The 20,595-nt window shown below is 38.4% G+C and overlaps 1 protein-coding gene across 1 annotated transcript; it reads right to left on the reverse strand.

Annotated features, from left to right (window-relative positions):
• Window positions 1–620: 620 nt before the first annotated feature.
• On the reverse strand, window positions 621–2,822 carry LOC132312616 (uncharacterized). Its single transcript, XM_059811434.1, has 3 exons — window positions 2,621–2,822; window positions 2,240–2,478; window positions 621–1,189 (listed from the first exon to the last, which is right to left on the reverse strand). The coding sequence occupies exons 1-3, from the start codon at window positions 2,765–2,767 to the stop codon at window positions 799–801; spliced, it is 777 nt and encodes a 258-aa protein (XP_059667417.1). The 5' UTR covers window positions 2,768–2,822; the 3' UTR covers window positions 621–798.
• Between the last annotated feature and the right edge of the window lie 17,773 nt (window positions 2,823–20,595).

Below are 20,595 nucleotides of genomic sequence, written 5' to 3' on the forward strand. Positions count from 1 at the left end.
CATTAACTACGAAAATTTCTTAGTTGATAGAAGTATTTTTTACAAAAACTTTTTCGTAGTAAAATTGTATATCATTATTTACGAAATTTTTTATAGTTAATAGAGGTATTTTTTACAAAATTATTTTGTTACAATTATAAATCACCATTACCTACGAAAGTGTTCTGTAGCTAAAAGTTTTATTTCCAACGAAAATTTCCGTAGCAAGTATTGACTCTTTTTTTTTTAAATTTAAAAAAAGGAAAAAAAAAAAAAAAAAAAAAAAAAAAAAAAAAAAATACATGACTTGAGCATAGACATAATTAGGATTTAAGTGATAAAAATTTCTCAGGTGACCTTACAAGACAACACCCACAAAGTCAGTACATAACCTGAGCTTCAACAAGCATTACCTATACAAAGTCAAAAACACATCTAAGGTAGTTTTAATTCACTTTTTGAACTTCATAATTCATTCTTTCCTATACAAAATAAAAAGGCATCATAATTTATCATTGCCCATACAAAGTAAAAAAAGGCATCATGTATTCCTTCTTGCCAAAGAATATTCTATAAAACATAGAAAATGAGTCCATATCGATATATATCTATATATATCTATATATAAAAAACTATATATATACCACCAACAATCAATCTTTACTTACAGAACTAAATTAATCAATGTTAAACATGTATACATGCATATATATTACATATACATATATGTATATATTTGCTTCTCTCCAGTGAAAAAGAAAATCTGATCAGCTGGTCATTGCCTGCATTGAGGCAGCAACAATGCACCATTTTCTTGCCTTACACTAAACTGGATCTCTTGTCGAAAACTGACAAGTAGTCGGCCAATGTCATATTCTCATTCTGGTTTTGTCTAACGATGGGATTCTCATTTGCAGCGCTTGTGAGGCGATGTGGAGGTGACCAGGGTGGAGATGCATAGAGGACCGAGGCCTCTAGTACCTCTCGCTGCACCATTTCCTGCTCTTGTATTAGCCTCTGTATGCGCAATGCTGTTATGTATAATCCGGCCGCAAGGAAAACTGTGATCAGCCCGAACACTCCAGCAGCAGAGAACATGCCTTGCCGGACGGTTAGGCAACTTGGCCGCGGTATTGTCCAGTTTTTGAGATGGCCTGATTCGACACTGAGTCCTATGAGCAGCAAGATCTCCCCAACAGCAAAACAAATCCTAGAAGAAACCAAAGTTGGGCACATTTCAGAGTTTGCAACTAGTCCTCTTGATATGTTTTGTAAACATTTTAGGAGAAGACTTTACTTGACTTAACGTTCAGGGATGAACAATAAATAATTTTGAATCTTTAGAGTATTACTAATCAATAAATAATTATGATCTTTAGAGAACGTGTATTTATGATAAAATAAATAAAAAAGAAACCTAAAAATATAAGAAATTAACAAAATAAGACAAAAATTCTACTTTCTCTAACCAAAAAAAAAAAAAAAAAAAAAAAAACAACGCTAATCACTAAAAATTACTAAATACCCAAAATCAGAAAATTCAATTATCTCTAAACTAAAAAGAAAAAATAAAAATAAAAATAAGAAACCTGATCACTAAAAGTTACTAAATACCCAAATCAGAAAATTCGAAATTTTCACGCCTTAATAGTTGGAATTCGACCGAAAAATCACTGTACCTGCCCAACAAAACTTCTGATTTTTACAAGTTGGTATATTTCCCATCGGAAATAAGTGTTTTCAAGTCAAAATACTAAAAGTATAAGAAATTAACAGCATAAGGAAAGTTAAAAATAAGACAAAAATTCAACTATCTCAAAAAAATAAAGAAACTTAATCACTAAAAGTTACTAAATACCCAAAACATAAAATTCCAGTCGTGTTTAGATTACCAAAAATTCCAAAATTTTCAGGCATGAAATTCGACAAAAGAAAACATACCTCAGCAGCAAAACTGTTGATTTTTACGACTTGGCATGTTTCTGATCAGAAATGAGCCTTTTCAAGTCAAAATAGCTTTTGTCAAAATTGGTCTAAAAAATTAGGTCAGCATGCCCGTTTGGACTTTGGACTGTCCAAATGGGCCTTATTGGTTTCAACTATCAGTTTTCTATAAAAAAGTGAATTTTCTCTTATGTTGAAAGCACAAAAAGTAAATTTTGGAATGCTAATCAAATGATGCAATTATTGAAGAAGTTAGGCATTTGTGCTTTCATATAACAAAAAACTGAAGAATGGAACATAAATGATTTTGTCATACCATGTTGCGATAAAGAAAAAGGCAGCATGCCATGTGAGGGTCTTGGCAGGAGCAGAGTCAAGGTCCCAAGCAACCAAAGACGGAGGGGTTGATTTACTGACTGCAATCATGACAAATGTATGTTGCACCACCACAGCAACCGCGAGTCCCATAAATGCAGCGGCAGCACACAAGAGCGGTTTCTTCCCACTACCACTGTATGTGCATTCATATCCATCTCCATTGCTCACCCATGTCACCTGCAAGATTATCACCCACAATGATAGATATACATTCATGGTTATTTACGCTTGCGAAAATCAACATTACATATTTTACATGGTTGATCCAAAAAATTAAGGCTACGTCCACGGGTTACTGGGATTTCACAGAAACAATTACCTCAGAACGAGTGACTTCGGCAATGAGACAGAGAATGAAGCAAAAGAGGCCAAATAGTATGGACAAGACCACCAGAAAGGCACCTGTTTTACTACCAAGGTCAGTCTTCGGACGACTTGGTGCAAGGTCGGCATGTGTCACTGCCATTTTGTCGAACAGCTGTGTCGAGAAAAGAGGCAATGAGAAAGCACAAGATGGAATGGAAGAAGAAGAGTTTTGAAATTTAACATGTCAAAGAGAGAGAAAGAGAGAAAGAGAGAGAGAATAGCTTGGGACAAAGGTTGCTTAAAGGTTAGAGATTCTAAAGGTGTGGGCTTTCATTTCAAGTTTTCACAAAAGAGCAACTTAGTTCTTAAAAATTGCTTGCTTTTAAAGATGTTCTGCTGATTAGATAAAACAAGGTGGTGTGCTAATTTTGGATAAAGGCAATCAAGGCTGCTTATGAGTTAAGACAGAACATGTACATTAATTTTGGGCAGTTTACATGTAGATCGATGTCACAAAAATTGTTCTTTTCCAATTCAAAAAGTAACCACATGGCTTCCAATCACAAGCAGTGTTTCTGTTTTTTCATCCAAGAGAAGGGTGTAGTGCAGCAAAGTTGTTCTGCTAATTATATTAGCAATGACCTGGCATAAACCCACAGTGAGCTTAGCAAACGCCTTTGGAGTTTTATTTTTTATTTTTTTAGTTGTTACTCACACACATGCTTTCACTGAAGCTCGAACCTCTGACCTCCCTTAAAAAAATAGGAGTCTGGTACCTTTAAGTCACTGGCTTGTTGGTATACCTACGGAGCTTGATCGACTCCATAGTCATGTCCCCAACAGCACCACTTTATGCCAGACATTGTGAGAAAGTGCTCACTTGGAAATTTCCAAGATTTCTTGGATGACCATTCTGGACAAATTTGGTGATGGGCCATCAAATGAAAATGTTACCTATAAGGGAAATTAGAAGACATACCATACTTGATTGAATTGATGATAAATCTTATGGCCAAGAAAATGTACGAGTTAAATCATTTAAGGGTTGAAATTTGAGGTCAAGCTGTGAACATTCCTAAAATATGACCATTCTCAACAAGTTAGGTGATGGACCATCAAATGAAAACGTTACAGATACCACACTTCATTCAATTGATGATAAAATCTTGTGACCAAGGAAATAAATGGGTTGATCAAGTTGTGGTGTTGCAATATGAGGTCGGGCTGTGAACATACCTAGAACTTATTATCCTTTTTTTTTTTTTTTTTTTAATGGTAAAGCAAACACACTTTTATCACACACACTATTTGAGGTTGGGTAGGTTATACCATTGGACTACAAGCCCTTTGTAACTTATTAGTCCGTATCATTTTTTAATGTTTAGCAGAGAAAGGCATCCAATCTATAAACAATCCATCGATGGGAGTGATAAACCTAAGAAACGGTGAAAGAGGTAGTTGTAGAGAACAAACTGAAGAATTGGCAGATTAGGAAAATGGGATTGCTTTAGGTGGCCTTTTTGGATCTTTCTGGTCACTTAAAAAAGCAGAGATTGGTTCATGATGTAAATGAACAAATATTCGTTGATTGTGTGAATGTTCATGATAAAGCTTGGCTAAAGGTTTATACAGACTCAGCACTTCCTTTTCATCTCTGAAAAAATGCTTGCCACCAGTGCAACAACAAATTAAGTTATATTTCTAGATCTTTATACAACCTCAGCACTTTCTTGTTATTTTATCTTTTCACAAGTTTAACTTTCGAATTGCTGTGCAAAAGGACACCTAAAGCATATGAAGTGAAGCTGAGACTATTACTTGTTTTTATAATTATTCAGTGGCTTCCTTACTAGTATATGAAGATTTTTGAAGAATTTTCTAAATGGAAGCATAGCAGTACGCCTTTTTCATTGATGAGCAAGTTCAAATATATTCATGTACAAAGGCTTGATTTAACACAATAATTGAGTAATCACATAAGCTAACAAAAGAATGCTAAATAAGCAGCAGTTAAGTGAAATAAATTGTTGACCGAGTCCCTTGATCAGTGGGTAGATTTTGTGAGTGTCTGGAGGAAATAATTCCAGAGCTATTGCCTTGAATATTTCCATGATCATAGGCATTGTTATGGGAATTATTTCCTTTAACATGCCCCCTCAAGTTGGAGAGGGAATGATCATGAACAACCAAGTTGCGGTGAAAAACTGTAAAAGCTTCCTTAGGTAACGACTTGGTGAAGATGCTTGCAGGTTGACAAGATGAGGAAATGTGCCGAGTGACAAGAGTTCCCACAGCCACCTTTTCACGAGCAAAATGATAATCAATCTCGATATGTTTAGATCGAGCATGAAACATAGGATTAATAGACATGTGTAAAGCACTCATTATCACAAAACAACTGCGGTGGGGAAAATAAGGAGATGCCAATATCTCATAACAAAAATGTTAACCAAGTGATCTCAGCGGTAGTTGAGGCCATGGAACGATATTCCTCTTCGGAGCTTGATCGAGCGACTGTAGGTTGTTTCTTAGAACACCAAGAAATGCAGTTGGCGCCGAGAAAGACACAAAAACTTGTAATGCTACGACTGGAAGTTGGGCAACCAGCCCAATCCGCAACACAAAAACTGTAAAGAGAAAGAGGACTTCTTGAGAGAAACCACACACCAAAATTTTAAGTGCCTTTGAGATACCACAAAATACGTTTAACAGCCTTTAAATGAACCAATGTTGGATTGTTGAAGTGTTGGCATACACGGTCAACTGCATGAATGATATCTGGCCGAGTAAAGGTTAAATATTGGAGAGCACCAACGATACTACTGTAAGAGGTGCAATCAACTGAATCACCATCTGAGATAGTTGGCTTTTCCTTGATCGCCATTGGTGTGGCGATAGAGGAGCTTTCAAGCATTCTTATTCTTGTGAGAAGGTCCTACATTTACTTTGCTTGAGAAAGGAAGAGTTTACCAGAGATGGGTTTTATCACCACTCCAAGAAAATAATGCAAGCTAGACACCGAGATCTTTAATAGCGAACTCATGGCTGAGTTTCTCAATTAAAGTCTTGATGAAATTATCATTGTTTCCCGCAATAAGAACATCGTCCACATAAATAAGGAGAAGAGCAGTGATGTCGTTGGTGCGATATTGATCGGTTGATCAACTATACATCAACCTTCGCAATAGCACGAATCATTGTAAAATAGGGCTATTGGTCGGGTAAGTCGAACCACTGGGACTGCCCTAGTCTATGGCAACCTAAGAGTCTAGAATTGTTCTTAGAATGATAAGGGGTAATAAGGGTTTGTTTGATAGTCACTAAACTAAGAAATTAGGAGTGCATAAAACAATAAATTGCAAGGAAATTAAAGGAGTGAGATACAAGTAGAAAAGACTAGGGAGATGAATCCACATTACACCCTAAGTACATGCTAGATTAAGGCTAAATTGGGGAAGTACAATGTATAAAATGGTCATGGAATATATAGCAACACTAGATTACCATATACCCTTAGAGAAGTTCATTAAATCATTAAACAAGAATAATCCCTCAAAAATTCATACATTTGAGCTACCTAAACTAAAGTGTAGCCTTCAACATACTCACTCAAGCAAGAACTATCAAGTTTGTAATCAAATGATAAAGCACATGAGGTAGGAAACTAGCATAACCCATCAAAGGAAGTTCCTAAGCAATGGACTATCCATTTTCTCTATCAACATGCCTTGAAAATTATTCATAATCCTATCTCCATTGTCACCATGAAGAAGCAAGCATTATGATTACTACAAGAAACCATCTAAGACAAGATAAATCACTTACAACAATCATTTATAAACATTAGAATTCATTACAAGAAGTAATATGCTCTAGATTATGAAAAGACCAAAAATGATACATCATAATCCCCAAAATAGAACCTAATCTAGAACATAAGCAAAAGGGGAGGCTTCATCACCTCCCTAGATGAGGTTTAGTTACCCATGAGTGAGCTAGAAGAAGGAAGAAGCATGGATGAACAAGCCATTTTCGAGCTCCCCTCTTTTTGCATGAAGAACACTTCCTTCTTTCTCTCTTCTCTCTCCTCTATCTTGTAAAAATGAAGCTTAAGAGATATGTGTGGCCTTGCTTCCCTTTATTAGATATCTTATCCACTCCAAGAGACTACCAACCAACATCTCCAACCACTTCATTAAGGAGGAAAATAAAATGAAGAAACCAAGGTGCAAGTGGGCTGAAATGAGCCATTTCCGAAGTGCAATCTGCCTGAATTTCGAGTGCTCGAAATAGGGCCTCGAGCACTCGAAAATGGAGCAGATTGCTCCATGCTTGCTTTGCTTCGCCCGGACCTACTTTGGTAAAACAGCCATAACTTTGCGCTCCGAACTCCGAATGATGAACCGTTTGAAGATTTGGAAAACTGATTCAGAGCTCTAAAAACTTTATGTTTTTTTAGAGATCCAATTCTCAAGTCTGGTTGGTCGAAATTGAAGAACAAGGCAGACTTTCATTGCTGCCAGGCAGTTCTGAGCACCTCTGATAAGAAGGTCGTAACTCTTTGTTCCGAACTCCGAATAACAAACCGTTTGATGATTTGGAAAGCTGATTCAGAGCTCTAAATCTTTGATGTTATGAGGGAAGTCCAGTTCTCGAGTTTGGAAGGTCAAAATGGTACTGCTGCCAGAATTCAGCATTGGCACCTTTTGTTGCTCAAGATTCCACAAGGCCTTATTCTTGCTTCCTTTTTGCAATTTAACCTGAAAATGTACAAAAACATGCAAATGGAGATAATCTACATAAAATAATCAATTAATGGACTTTGTTAATGTAATTTAGGGCGCTTGAATATACAGTATTCGGCGCTTATCAGATATACAAAAAGAGAATAGTCAGCCTTGCTGCAATGAAAACCAAGGAAATAATTCCAACAAAGTATTGAAGTCAAAAATTAACTCTGAGCACAAAAAGTGAGGCTATACCAACAAAGTGACAAACGGGGAAAAGGACAAAAAGTGAATAGTGTCCAAAAAGTGAAAATGTGGAAATGACACGGTCCTTAAAGGAAGTTGTCAATCCAAAGGAAAGAGTCTCGGAAACCATTCCCGAGCACTCAAGACTACGCTAAGTGATGAGAAACCGAACTGAGAAAAGAAAAGATCAACGGAAAAAAAAAATATCCGTGAAATCAGAGAAAATGAAAGGAAGGAAAATGACCGGGTCATTACAACCTTCCCACCTTAAAAGGATTTCGTCCCAGAAATCTAGCCCCAACAAAACAAAAGGCGAAACCAAGGTAAATACAAAGTACATCTCCAAGTATCCCCACAACATGCTACAATAGCAACTCCCAAAATTGAAAGACAACGTACAAGCCAATGTCGTTTGCACCCATGTGCTCATGACAGGACAACCTATCAAAAGAAAAGTGACTACACGGCCACACGACAAGTCAAAACTCACACACAGAACCCAAAAACAACCACCAAAAGAATTCCAAAATAACCATGTTTCAAATCAGGGTACCGAACAAAGACGATGTGGCAGTACGAATAGCGACCAGAACCCGCCCACGACGTACTCAAATGTGAGGTAGCAAAGACAGTGCCCAGGGCCTGCCCACACTTACTCGTCAGTAAGGTAACATCGATGGCAACTAGCACTCAGCCACAACACAACTTTGTATGGTAGCATTACAGTATAAGGCACTAATTCATAACCTGCACCTCACTAGGTCTACCCTTGAACCTCTCAATAAAAATGAAATCAATATCGCAAAACGATCATACCCAAAAATAATGTGGGAACTGTGACGGCCCAAGTTTTATAAACCCGGTGCGTCAGTGATGACCAAAAGATGACTCGATAACGAATCCGAAACGCGAAAGCGAAAGATGATTACTGAAAAGGAAAAGATAGGTTCTGAGCACCCGCTCTGCACTCAACACTAAGCACCCACTCGGTACTCAAACAAGGTCAGTCATTCTGACCTACATGGTCGGGCGTTCGGACGTTCAGACCTACATGGTCAGGCGTTCGGACATTCTAACGTTCTGACCTACATGGTCAAACGTTCGGACATTCTGACGCTTCGGACTTACATGGTCAACCTTCGGACGTTCTGACCTATGGGGTTAGGCATTCGGACCTACATGGTCAAGCCTTCGAACGTTCTGACCTACGGGGTCAGGCATTCAGACCTACATGGTCAGACGTTCGGACGTTCTGACCTACGGGGTCAGGCGTTCGGACCTACTTAGTCAAGCATTTGAACGTTTTGACAAAAGGTTCAAGCGTTCAGATGTTCTGACGTTCTGACTGCCGAACGACGAAATAGTAAGCAAGTTAAAGGCAACCTTGAGGCTATGCATGTATTCCTAATAACCCAAAACAAGTTTTAAAAAAGTATACTTGTATGAACTTTTAAAACTAATAGCTCTTGGCCTCATGTTATACATCCAAAACGTGCATCAAAAAGTGTACTTAGATACACATTACATATCAAGGAAGCCATCTTAGCTTTTAAAATACCATACATCCATGGTATGCAAAAATATAACATCAAAAGTAAGCATGCTAAACATTTACATGTCAATACACAAAAATATTCCAAAGTGCTCATAAGCCTCTAAGGATGATGAGCATTCGAGAACATTGTCTCCTTACCTATAAAATAACCCAAACAACTAGGGTGAGTAATCAAGTTACTCATAGAAGAAGTATATGGGTATACCCTAAAGTTTCAATATCATTGCAAGATCAATATAGACGAATACAGTGGACCATTCCACTTAACGTCTATGTTCAAGGTGTTCTAAGGGATCATTTTAAGCTAACTTAAATGATTCTTTAACAACACAACATCAATATGGATGTACTAAACAACATCAAATCGCTAATAACCAAAATTGCAAGTCACAATTAAGCATTGGTTGTCAACTTGGAATTGAATGCGAAACCAAAAAATGGGAAAACTTGGACATCAAATCCCAGAGTAAACTAAGACCTAAACGGTTATTCCGTGCATTAACCCTCTGGGAATACCACCCTAGTGCGCACTATACAAAATAGCGAGAACTCGTACCTCCCGCACTAGAACCAAACTCTAGCCATATGAATTACAACAATGTCTCAAGAGAATCCACAATCATTATTAAGTTCAAAACTTATATACAATAATCAAGCGTTATGACCTGTCAGGCGTTCGGATGTTTTGACCTATATGGTCAGACGTTCTGACCTATGTAGTCAGGCATTCTGACGTTCTTACGTTCGGACGTTCTGACCTTCGGACGACATAACAGAAAGCAAACCATGTCTTAGGGTTCTAAGTCTAGAATGGCATAATAAATGACAAGTCCTCATCATGATATAATATATAAAATAATACCACTAACTTATCAATTAAATTATGCTTCAACAATAAGCTTTATATACTAAAAAGCAATCAACAAGAATATCGAATTATCACATGCTTAAATCAATAAATCCAAAGTCACATGTGAGGATTTTCAATAATATGCATGACTATAATACTGAAAGTATGTACACAATATATATTAAACCCCAAAGGATCATAAAACACTCAAAGTATAAACATATTACTACCCCTACCTTAATAGAGAATTGAATTTCTATAATCCAAGCAACCAAGCTTTAAAATGGATAACAATTCTAGGGTTTTATAGAGGAGAGTGAGAGGAAACTTTTACTTCCCAAGGTTAAAGGTCTAAGGTGAGTGGAAGGAGGCCAAAAGTGAAAAGCAAGCTTTAACTACGCTCCCCTTCAATGGAGTTTAGTTTCGGATGACAGTAAAAGGGAATGAAGATAAGATAAATGAAATGTGGTGGGTGGAGGATCTAGTATACCTCCACTCACTAGGTGCTCTTACACCTGAGCCATGTTTGTCCCTGTACAAAGATCTCAAAAGTTCGATCGATCTAACTTTCTTCTCTAATCGATCGAACATTCTTGTCCTTATCCAAATGATTGATCTTATCCAGTTGTACCACCCTACCAACCACTTTTGTACTTTTCCCAAAAATATCTTCAAAAGATCTTAGATTTGTTTTTATCTAAAAAGGCGCCGCCATTAAGGATTGATCCAGCCAAAGTTCGATAGATCTCAACCAGGTTCGATCGATCGAACTTCCTCCAATGCGAAAAAGTTAAATTTCCAGCTCACAAAAAGTTGCCCTTTATCCAATCATTGGGGAATATTTGTTGTACGACCCCAGCTCATTTTGGGTGTCATTTGACCTTCCTATATAAGGATAAGGATTACTTTTTATATCATATCATATCATACCTTGTAGAACTTTTAGGAGGAAGAAAAGAAGAGGAGGAGGCTAGAGACACCATTAGAGACTCTTCATCAACCAAGGAGCAGATTTCTTCTATGGAGCTTGCCCTTGAGGGTTGGAGGACATCATCCATGAGTGGCTAGACATCCTCTTGGGGCTAGAGTTAGCCCTAAGCATGATTTCTACTTCTTGATTTATGTATTTTTGAGGGGATTTGTATTGTGATTCATATCTTGACACTTTTATATATATAGATCTTGTTTATTCAATGATTTATGTGGTTTAATGGTTCCAATTGATCATTTCATTCTATCCATATGTCTATGTATGCTAGAATAGATGTTCATGTGTTTGTCTCTATTTCTTGTATTATTGATGCATGTCTATGTGTATTGATGCTATAGATCTAAATATTGTCAAGATATAGTGCTTAATGTCATGTTCTTGTGGTTTATTTGATGGTTCATACTCATTGCTTGATGGATTATACCTCTTCCTTAGTTTAATTAGTTTAATTTCATATTATTAGCTTAATTGTAGTGTAGTTGTTAAATGGGAGGACAATCCATGCTTGTTGTTGATGTTCCAAACTTATGAAAAGCAAGTAACATATATCTCTAACCTTGTGATGTGTTTGGATTGTGAGCTTAAAGAAAGGATTAATGGCTCAATTTGATATGTTGTGCTATCCACCATGTTGTTTAAACAATATATGTTTAATTTGTCATCCATGCTTGTTGAAACAACCACACACATATACCTTGTTGCAATACATGTTCTTCCCCTCATTAATCATTCATTAAAGGTGCAGAAAAGCAAAGCTTAGTGGTGATCTCTAAACCCTAAGATCTTTCTCTCTTTTATTCTCTCTATTGCATTATTGTTTACTTTAGTTTAATTTGCACCTAGTTTAATTCAACCAACCAACCACTATTTTGATCATTCAACTTACTAACCCTAATTTTGATTCTTCAACCTAGTACGACACTCAATCCTTTGGGACGATCCTTACTCACCCTAGCTATATTTTAGTGAAAGGTAGTAATGGCAATTTCTAAATGTAAAACTTGGCCACATTGCATAAACTTTTGGGTCCTCGACAACAACCACCACTTGGTGATAGGAGATTATGAGGATGAGAGTGAGATGAGATGATGGAGTGGGGGAGGAAGATGAGATGGGAGAGGAAGAGATGCAAATAAGAACTAGAATGTTAAGAGGTATAGGAAGGGTTTGGAGTCGCAAGAATGAGATAAGGAGGGATATACAATTCAAAATGGGCCTTGGAGGGTTGATTTAAGTTAGGGCCTGAAGGTTGGCGAGCGCCCGCGGGTTGTCAAGACTTGCCCCGGCGTGCGGTAGGACGCCCCTTTGGCTCTTGGCAGGGGACCGCAGGTCTTGGCGGGGCCCGGCAAAATTCAAAACTAACTGCCTAAAATGGTGGGCGCCCACAGGTGCATGGCGGGCGCCCGCCATGCTTCTGGGTAGAAACCTCCTTCTTAAAGATTTTTGGCCTAACGGAGGCCGAGCCGGGATTGAAAAAATTCCCCAATTAGAAAATTAAGCTCCTATGGACCCTAGACACCTTGTAAAATCTTCAGAACAAGAATTAGAGCTCATTTGCAAAAGCGCTATTTTTTAGGCCCAAATTTCTCGTGATTTTTGGATTTTTCGAGAAAATTGCCGGAATGACCTTGAAAAATTCTGAAAATGGTACCAAGACCTTAAAATGACTAAGTAAGCCTAAAGTGACTTTTGGAACACAATTTGAGATAGTTCCGAAAAAGTTCACATTTTGGCTACACTTAGCTAATTTTCGAAAAATCTTGGCTAAGGCAACTTGAAAGAGGGAAAGCTTGGAAGTTGAAAGAATTGCTTCCCATGAGTGCTAAATTTAATGTTAATAGCTAGATGAACCATGATGCTGCATCAGTCCTCGTAAATTGGGTCCGTCAATAGGACTTTCTCTACTTTTCGGATCGAGACGATGCCATCAACATAAGGCTTAAGCTGTTGGCCATTAAACTTAAAGAGAGATCCATTGGTAGGATCATGAAGTTCGATTGCACCATGAGGAAAGACGGATAAGATAACATATGGACCATCCCACCGTGACCAGAGTTTACCGGGAAAGAGTCGTAAGCTAGAATTGATGAGCCAAACTTTCTGTCCAGGGGCAAAAGACTTGTTGACAATGTGCTTATCATGAAATGCTTTAGTCTTTGCCTTATAGATTATGGCGCTTTCATATGCATCATTTCAAATTTTCTCAAGCTCATTGAGCTACAATTTATGAGTAGAACTGGCCTGCTTAACATCAAAGTTGAACCGTTTTATGCCCAAAAAGCGAGGTGTTCTAACTCCACCGGGAGATGACAAGCTTTACCAAAGACAAGTCGATATGGTGACATGCCGATGGGCGTCTTATACGCTGTCCGGTAAGCCCAAAGCGCATCATTTAGTCTTAATGACCAATCTTGGCGGTCCGGACGAACCATTTTTTCCAGAATATGCTTGATCTCACGATTAAATACTTCCACTTGACCACTCGTTTGAGGGTGGTAAGGTGTGGCAACCTTATGAGTGACAGAGTACTTGAGAAGGACGGATTTAAGATAGCGGTTACAGAAATGAGAACCTCCGTCACTGATGATGGCCCTAGGCGTACCAAATTAACTGAAGATGTTCGATTGAACGAACTTGACCACAACTTTATGATCATTAGTTTTGGTAGCTTTCGCCTCAACCCATTTAGACACGTAATCCACGGCCACGAGAATGTACTCATAATCATAAGACGATGGAAATGGTCCCATGAAGTCAATTCCCCGCACACCGAAAATTTCTATAATTAAGATGGGGGTAAGGGGCATCATATCTCTTCTGGACATGGATCCGAGCTTTTGGCAACGCTCACATGACTTGCAAAAATTGTAAGCATCCCGAAACAAAGAGGGCCAATAAAATCTACTTTGAAAGACTTTGTCAGCAGTTTTCTTGGCACTAAAATGTCCTCCACATGCAAGAGTGTGGCACAAATTTAGGACAATTGAGAATTCGGTTTCGGGAATGCAACACCAGATGTTCTGATCCGGGCAATACTTGAATAGTTCCGAATCTTCCCAAAAAAAATTTTTGACTTGGGAGAAAAACCGGTCTTTCTCTTGTTTTGACCAATTGGACAGAATTTTTCCTACCACAAGGTAGTTGACAATATCCGCAAACCATGGGAGATTTGAATGAGAAATCTGAAACAGTTGCTCATCCGGAAAGGAATCACAAACTACAGCAAATTTAGAAAATTTCTCGATGAGTAATCGAGAGAGATAGTCAGCGACAACATTGTCTATCCCTTTTTTATCCTGGATTTCAATATCAAACTGTTGGAGTAAGAGTATCTATCAAATTAGCCGAGGCTTGGTCTCTTTTTTAGCGAGCAAATGCCTAAGAACGACATGGTCTGAAAAGACAATGACCTTGATCCAAGAAGGTAAGAATGGAATTTATCTAAGGCATAAACCACAGCTAACAACTCTTTTTTAGTGGTGATGTAATTCAATTGAGCATCAGATAGAGTTTTGTTAGCGTAATAGATGGCATGTGGAAGCTTGTCCACACGCTGGCCCAAAACCGCACCCAATGCATAATCAGATGCATCGCACATAATCTCAAATGGAAAAGACTAGTTAGGCGGGTTCATGATTGGGGCTGATGAGAGAAGAGTACGGAGCTTCTTAAAAGCTTCCAAACAGGCTTCATCAAAATTGAAGGGAATATCCTTGGTAAGAAGATTACATAAGGGCCGGGATATTTTGCTAAAAATTTTGATGAAGCGGCAATAAAAGCCGGCATGACCAAGAAAGGAATGGATTTGTCAGATAGAATTTGGAGGAGGAAGATTAGAGATCAATTCGACTTTGGCCTTATCGACCTCAATTCCCCTTTTAGAAATAACATGTCCCAAGACAATGCCTTCTTGGACCATAAAATGACTTTTTTCCCAACTTAGAATAAGATTTGTCTCCTTGCATCTTTGAAGCACAAGGGATAGGTTGTGGAAACATGAGTCAAAGGAAGATCCAAAGACGAAAAAATCATCCATGAATACTTCTAAAAACTTTTCAACCATATCAGAAAATATGGATATCATGTACCTTTGGAAAGTTACCGGTGCATTGCATAGCCCAGAGGGCATGCGTCTATAGGCAAATGTTCCAAAGGGACATGTGAATGTGGTCTTCTCTTGATCTTGAGGATCAATTGCCACTTGGTTATAGCCGGAATAACCATCAAGGAAACAGTAGTAGCTTTGGCCGGCAAGCCTTTCTAAGATTTGATCAATGAATGGGAGTAGGAAATGATCCTTTCTAGTGGTAGAGTTGAGTTTCCGGTAGTCGATGCATACACGCCACCTGGTAGTGGTGCGTTATGATACGAGCTCTCCCGCTGAATTTTCAACAACGATGAGGCCGGATTTCTTGGGAACAACTTGAGTGGGGCTAACCCACTTGCTATCATAGATGGGGTAGATGATTCCCGTATCTAGTAGCTTGATCACTTCTTTCATGACCACTTCCTTCATGTTTGGATTCAACCGGTGCTGTACCTCTCTAGAAGGTTTTGCGTCGTCCTCCATATGAATGGGATGTATACAAATAGAAGGGTCGATTCCTTTCAAATCAGCCACTGCCCAGCCAATAGCTTCTTTGTGCTCTTGTAGCACTGCTAAGAGGATGTTTTCTTGGTCCTTTAAAAGGTTCGATGCAATAATGACTGGAAGAGTTTTATTTGCACCAAGAAACACATACTTGAGGTGGACCGGGAGCGGCTTTAACTCAAGTTATGGTGGAGATTTCAAGGAAGGGACCGGAGGAGTAGTGGAAAGTTGAGGAAGTGGTTCTCTTGGCACTTTCCAAGGAGGAAAGTCCATGATAGCACCAATGTCGAGCGATTGATTGATATCAAAGTTTGCGAAATCAAAGTGCGATATGCAAGTTTCAAGAGGATCCTTGCTTAGAATGAAGGGGAGAGATTCTTCGACCACTTCATCTACCACATCAACAAGAAAACAATCATCCTCTTTGGAAGGATGTTGAGTTACATAGAAAATGTGGAGTTTGACTTGCATATTTCCAAAGGCGATATCCATCACCCTGGTTCAGCAATTTATTAAAGCATTAGCCGTAGCTAAGAAAGGCCTACCGAGGATCACAGGAATATATTTCTTTAGATCATGGACTGGTTCCGTGTCAAGAACCATAAAGTTTATCGGGAAGTAGAATTTGTCCACTTTGATGATGACATCTTCAAGAATGCCCCGTGGGTACTTGACCAATCTATCGGCAAGTTGCAAAGACCACGAATATGGAATCAAGTTCACACTCACTCCTAAGTCAAAGAGGGCCCCTTCTATCTTGTTGTCACCAATGACACACGAGATTGTTGGGGCACTCGGATCCTTATACTTTGGAGGGGTGCTGTGCTGAATTATCGCACTCACTTGTTTAGTTAGCCTTACCTTCTTCAGTAAATGACTTCTGGAAGTGTGTTTTTGAGTGCACAAATCCTTCAGAAATTTGGCAAAGGGAGGAATTTGCTTGATAGCATCCAAGAGAGGTAGGTTGATCTTTACTTGCTTAAAGACCTCCCACATGTCCTGAATTTTATAACTTTTGTTCCCAAAATGTGTTGACTCTTGGAGACATTGAGGAAACAGAGCCTTAGGCTCATAAGAGGCCTCCACATTTGGGGTGACAAGCTTGGAATTTTCAGTGCTAGACTTTGGATTTTCAGAAGTGAAATTTGGATTAGATGAGCTAGGATTTGGATTTTTGGAAGGAATGATTGTTTAATCTTTTCCTCCATCAACTTTGTTGTCCATAATTTGACCACTCCTAAGGGTGGTGATTGCTTGGACTTGTTCATGAATAGGCCCACTCGGAGGAGGGGCTTCGTCAATCACATGAATCCCTCTAGGATTCTCAAATGGTTGAGCGGGAAGTTTTCCCTTATCTCTTTGAAGAAGTTGGTTCATTGAATTAGCTATTTATCCGACTTGATTCTCAAGTTTAGCTATTGACTAAGTATGTGAATGAACCATTTAGAGAGTAGGCTACAATGATGTCAACAGTTGCTTGTTAGATTCTAACATTTGTTTATTTAGAGATTCCATCATTTGCATGTTTGTAGCGAGAATTTCATCAGTTGGAAACACAGGAGGTGGAGTAGAAACATTTGGATTATAAGGTGGACGGTAACTTGAGGAGGCCTGAAATTGCCTATTTGGAAATTGAGAAAAGGGCTGACTTTGATGCCCTTGATTTTGAAAAGTCAAATTTTGTGGGGCGGGTCCACAAAAAATTCAGATGATCTCTCCATCTCGGATTATAGGTATTGGAGTAAGGATTATTCTCGGGCCTAGAAAACATAGCATTTGCTTGCTCTTGATTGTTACTAGGAAATTGCTCCGGTGTGGGGCAATCTTCCGAGAGATGGAATGGGCTAGTACATGATGCACACACCACACTTGCTGAATTTTGAGACAAAGAAGGGGAGAGATGTGGTGCCATTAATTGATAAAATTTGTGAGCTATTGCATCCACCTGAGAAGATTCTTCCCTCAGTGTCTTTGGTTGACATAGATTAGTGTTCTTTGCATTTGTTGAGGTTGAAGCCTTACGAGAATTATGTTGCAATGAGTCTTCACTCAAATTCTCGACTAAGGTCCAAGCTTCATCCGCATTCTTAGACATAAACATCCCTTCACATGATGAGTCAACCATGAGTCTGTGTGGGTCGGTTAAACCAGCATAGAAAGCTTGCACCAATTGCCATTTTGGAATTAGATGGTGCGGACATTTCCTAAGGAGGTCTTGAAGTCTTTCCCAAGTCTCATGGAGTTGTTCCCCATCGATTTGTGAAAAGCTAAGAATGGAACGCCTTATTTAATTGGTTTTACTCGCAGGATAGTATTTTTTTAGAAATTCTTGTTGCAATTGTGCCCATGTAGTGATGGAATTTGCAACAAGGGAGTTCAACCAATATTTTACCCTATCTTTTAAGGCGAATGGGAAGAAATGTAAATGGAGAGCATTTTCAGGGAAGCCCCTCACCTTGATGGTAGAACAAATTTCAAGGAACTCATCAAGATGCTTATAGGGGTCTTCATTTTCAAAGCCATGAAAGGATGGAAGCATTTGAATTGTGCTAGATTTGATCTCATATTGGGCTGCCTCGATGTTTGGCATCACTATGCAAGAAGGAGAGGCATAAGTGGTAGGGATGAAATGGTCCCTAAGAGTCATAGGTGCCACATTTTGAATTTCAGCCCTATCATTATTAATTCCCTCACTCTCGACATTTTCTTCATTATCGGCCATTATATTAAATTCAAGTTCAAGTTCTCTTATATTTTCAAATTCCCTAAGGTTTCTTCTAAGAGTCCTTTTAAGTGAATTTATATCAAATGGGGATTCAAGAGTTGGCAAAGATAATGACCTACGTCCCAACATCAACTACACAATTCACAACAAGCACAACACTTCTTCACCATAACATTCACATACAATGTTCCATTTCTCCTCAATTATCAACAAGACAGAAAATAAATGGCCTCGACAAGGACCGATGCTTTGTAAAACAGTAAAACAGAAATAGCCTCGACAAGGGCTCCACAATCAAATATCTCTAATTTAACCACATACAAGATATTCACAATTTTGAAACTAGAACTTCAAAAAACTTACCTGAAGTCCTCTAAACTTGTGATATTTTCGGTTTTCCCTCGGCAAGCCTTAAGTCCCTAGAATCTCACAAGAATACTTAAAACACAATATTACCGAAACCGAACAAGAAAATATACACAAAACACAATATTCACAATCAAACCCAAGTTAATCGTTGAACCTCGGTTACAAAACCGTTTGCAATCCCCGGTAACGGCGCCAAAAATTGATCGATCGTGTCGATTACAATTATAATCAACCCTTTGCAATAGCACAAATCATTGTAAAATAAGGCTATTGTACGGGTAAGTTGAACCACAGAGATTGCTAGTTAATGGCAACCAAGGTCTTTAAAATAACTTAGTTTGATGTAGGGGGTGTAGAGATTTTGTTTGGTTTGTCACTTGGTACTTGGAATTAAAGATTGCATAAAACAATAAATTGAAGGAAATTAGGAGGAAAGAAACTTAGGTAGAAAGGACTAGGGAAGTGAATCAACTACCAACCCTATAAACATGCTAGCTTTTGATTAACTTGGGAAACAAATTAGATATATATGGCAATGATATATAACAATTCAAGATTACTACACTACCTTCAAGAATTTCATAGAATCAAGAATCAAGCATAATCCCTCAAAGTTCCACATGCTTGACTACCTAAATTAGAGTGTAGCTTCACATATTCACTAAGCTAAGGACTATCAAACCCCTCAATAACTATGGTGATAGCATATGGAGCCAAGAATCAAGAAGAATCCATCAAAGGGGGACCCTAAGTCATGGACTAACAAGGTTCTCAAATACATGCCAACAAAAATATTTTCACAATCTCATTTCCATTGTCACTATGAAAATGAAAGCAATATAATTATGAGAGGAAACAATCTAAGGCAAGATAATCAACTCAAAATGATCATTTATAGACATTTAGGTCCATTACATTAAATGTAAAGCTCTAGATTATGAAAATACCATATACACACTTTATTTCCCAAATTTAAACCAAAACTAGGACATGCTTACAAGGAAGGGCTTCACCACCTCCCTAGAAAGGGAGTTAGTTACCCATGGATGCAAAGGAGGAAGGAGAAGAGATGGCCAACCCTTCCATTTTCACACTTAGAGGCCAAGAACAACACAGACCCTCAAAAACTCAATATTTCTCTCTATAAAACCCCTTACAATATGAGATATGAATAATACATTGTATCAAGACTCCAATAATCCTCCATAGCCTTCCAACCACTCCATTTTCATGGCCTAAAACTCCTAGAGAAGTGCAGAGCAATCCCCCCAATTAAGGGGAAAACATTAGGTGAAATAAAGAGGGCCATGCTCTCTTGTCTGCAGAATGGCGGGCGCCCACAGCGCAGAGCGGGCGCCCGCGTAGTGTCAAGGGGGTATGGCTGCGGCACATGGCGGGGGCCCGCAGGTTATGGTGGGGCCCCGCAATTTTTGAATCTTTCTGCCTCAATCGGCGGGCGCCCGTAATGTTGCAGCACACTTCATTGCATCTTGAACTGCTTTTGGCTCGGTCCGTTGATGCACTCATCCTGGCTAGCGCTTTTTTGCAGTGATAACCAAGAGTTCAATGGGTTACTGGCTTGGCCAAAATGAAGATCCCCGTCAACAGCAGGCTTTGATTCTTCAAGAACTCAACAAAGCCGTACTTTTAGCTATCTTTAGGGAACCAACCTGAAAGCAAACAAAAACATGCAAATGAAGTATATATGCAATATGATCAACTAATGGACTTAACTAATGTAAATAAGGGCACTTGAATATGCAATATTCGGCGCTTATCAATATCCAACTCCGTTAAAATAAGATAAAATAAAATAAAATAAAATAATTTAAATATTAATAAACACATAGCGTATAAACAAACAAATATACATCATTACTTAACATTTAAACAAATTAATTCATACCAATAATCAATTAAAATTATCATTTCAA

This window comes from Cornus florida, unplaced genomic scaffold, assembly GCF_030987335.1.
Source record: "Cornus florida cultivar Cherokee Brave unplaced genomic scaffold, ASM3098733v1 CherokeeBrave_3.0.0_Hap2_Chr01, whole genome shotgun sequence".
In the NCBI taxonomy this organism is placed as follows: domain Eukaryota; kingdom Viridiplantae; phylum Streptophyta; class Magnoliopsida; order Cornales; family Cornaceae; genus Cornus; species Cornus florida.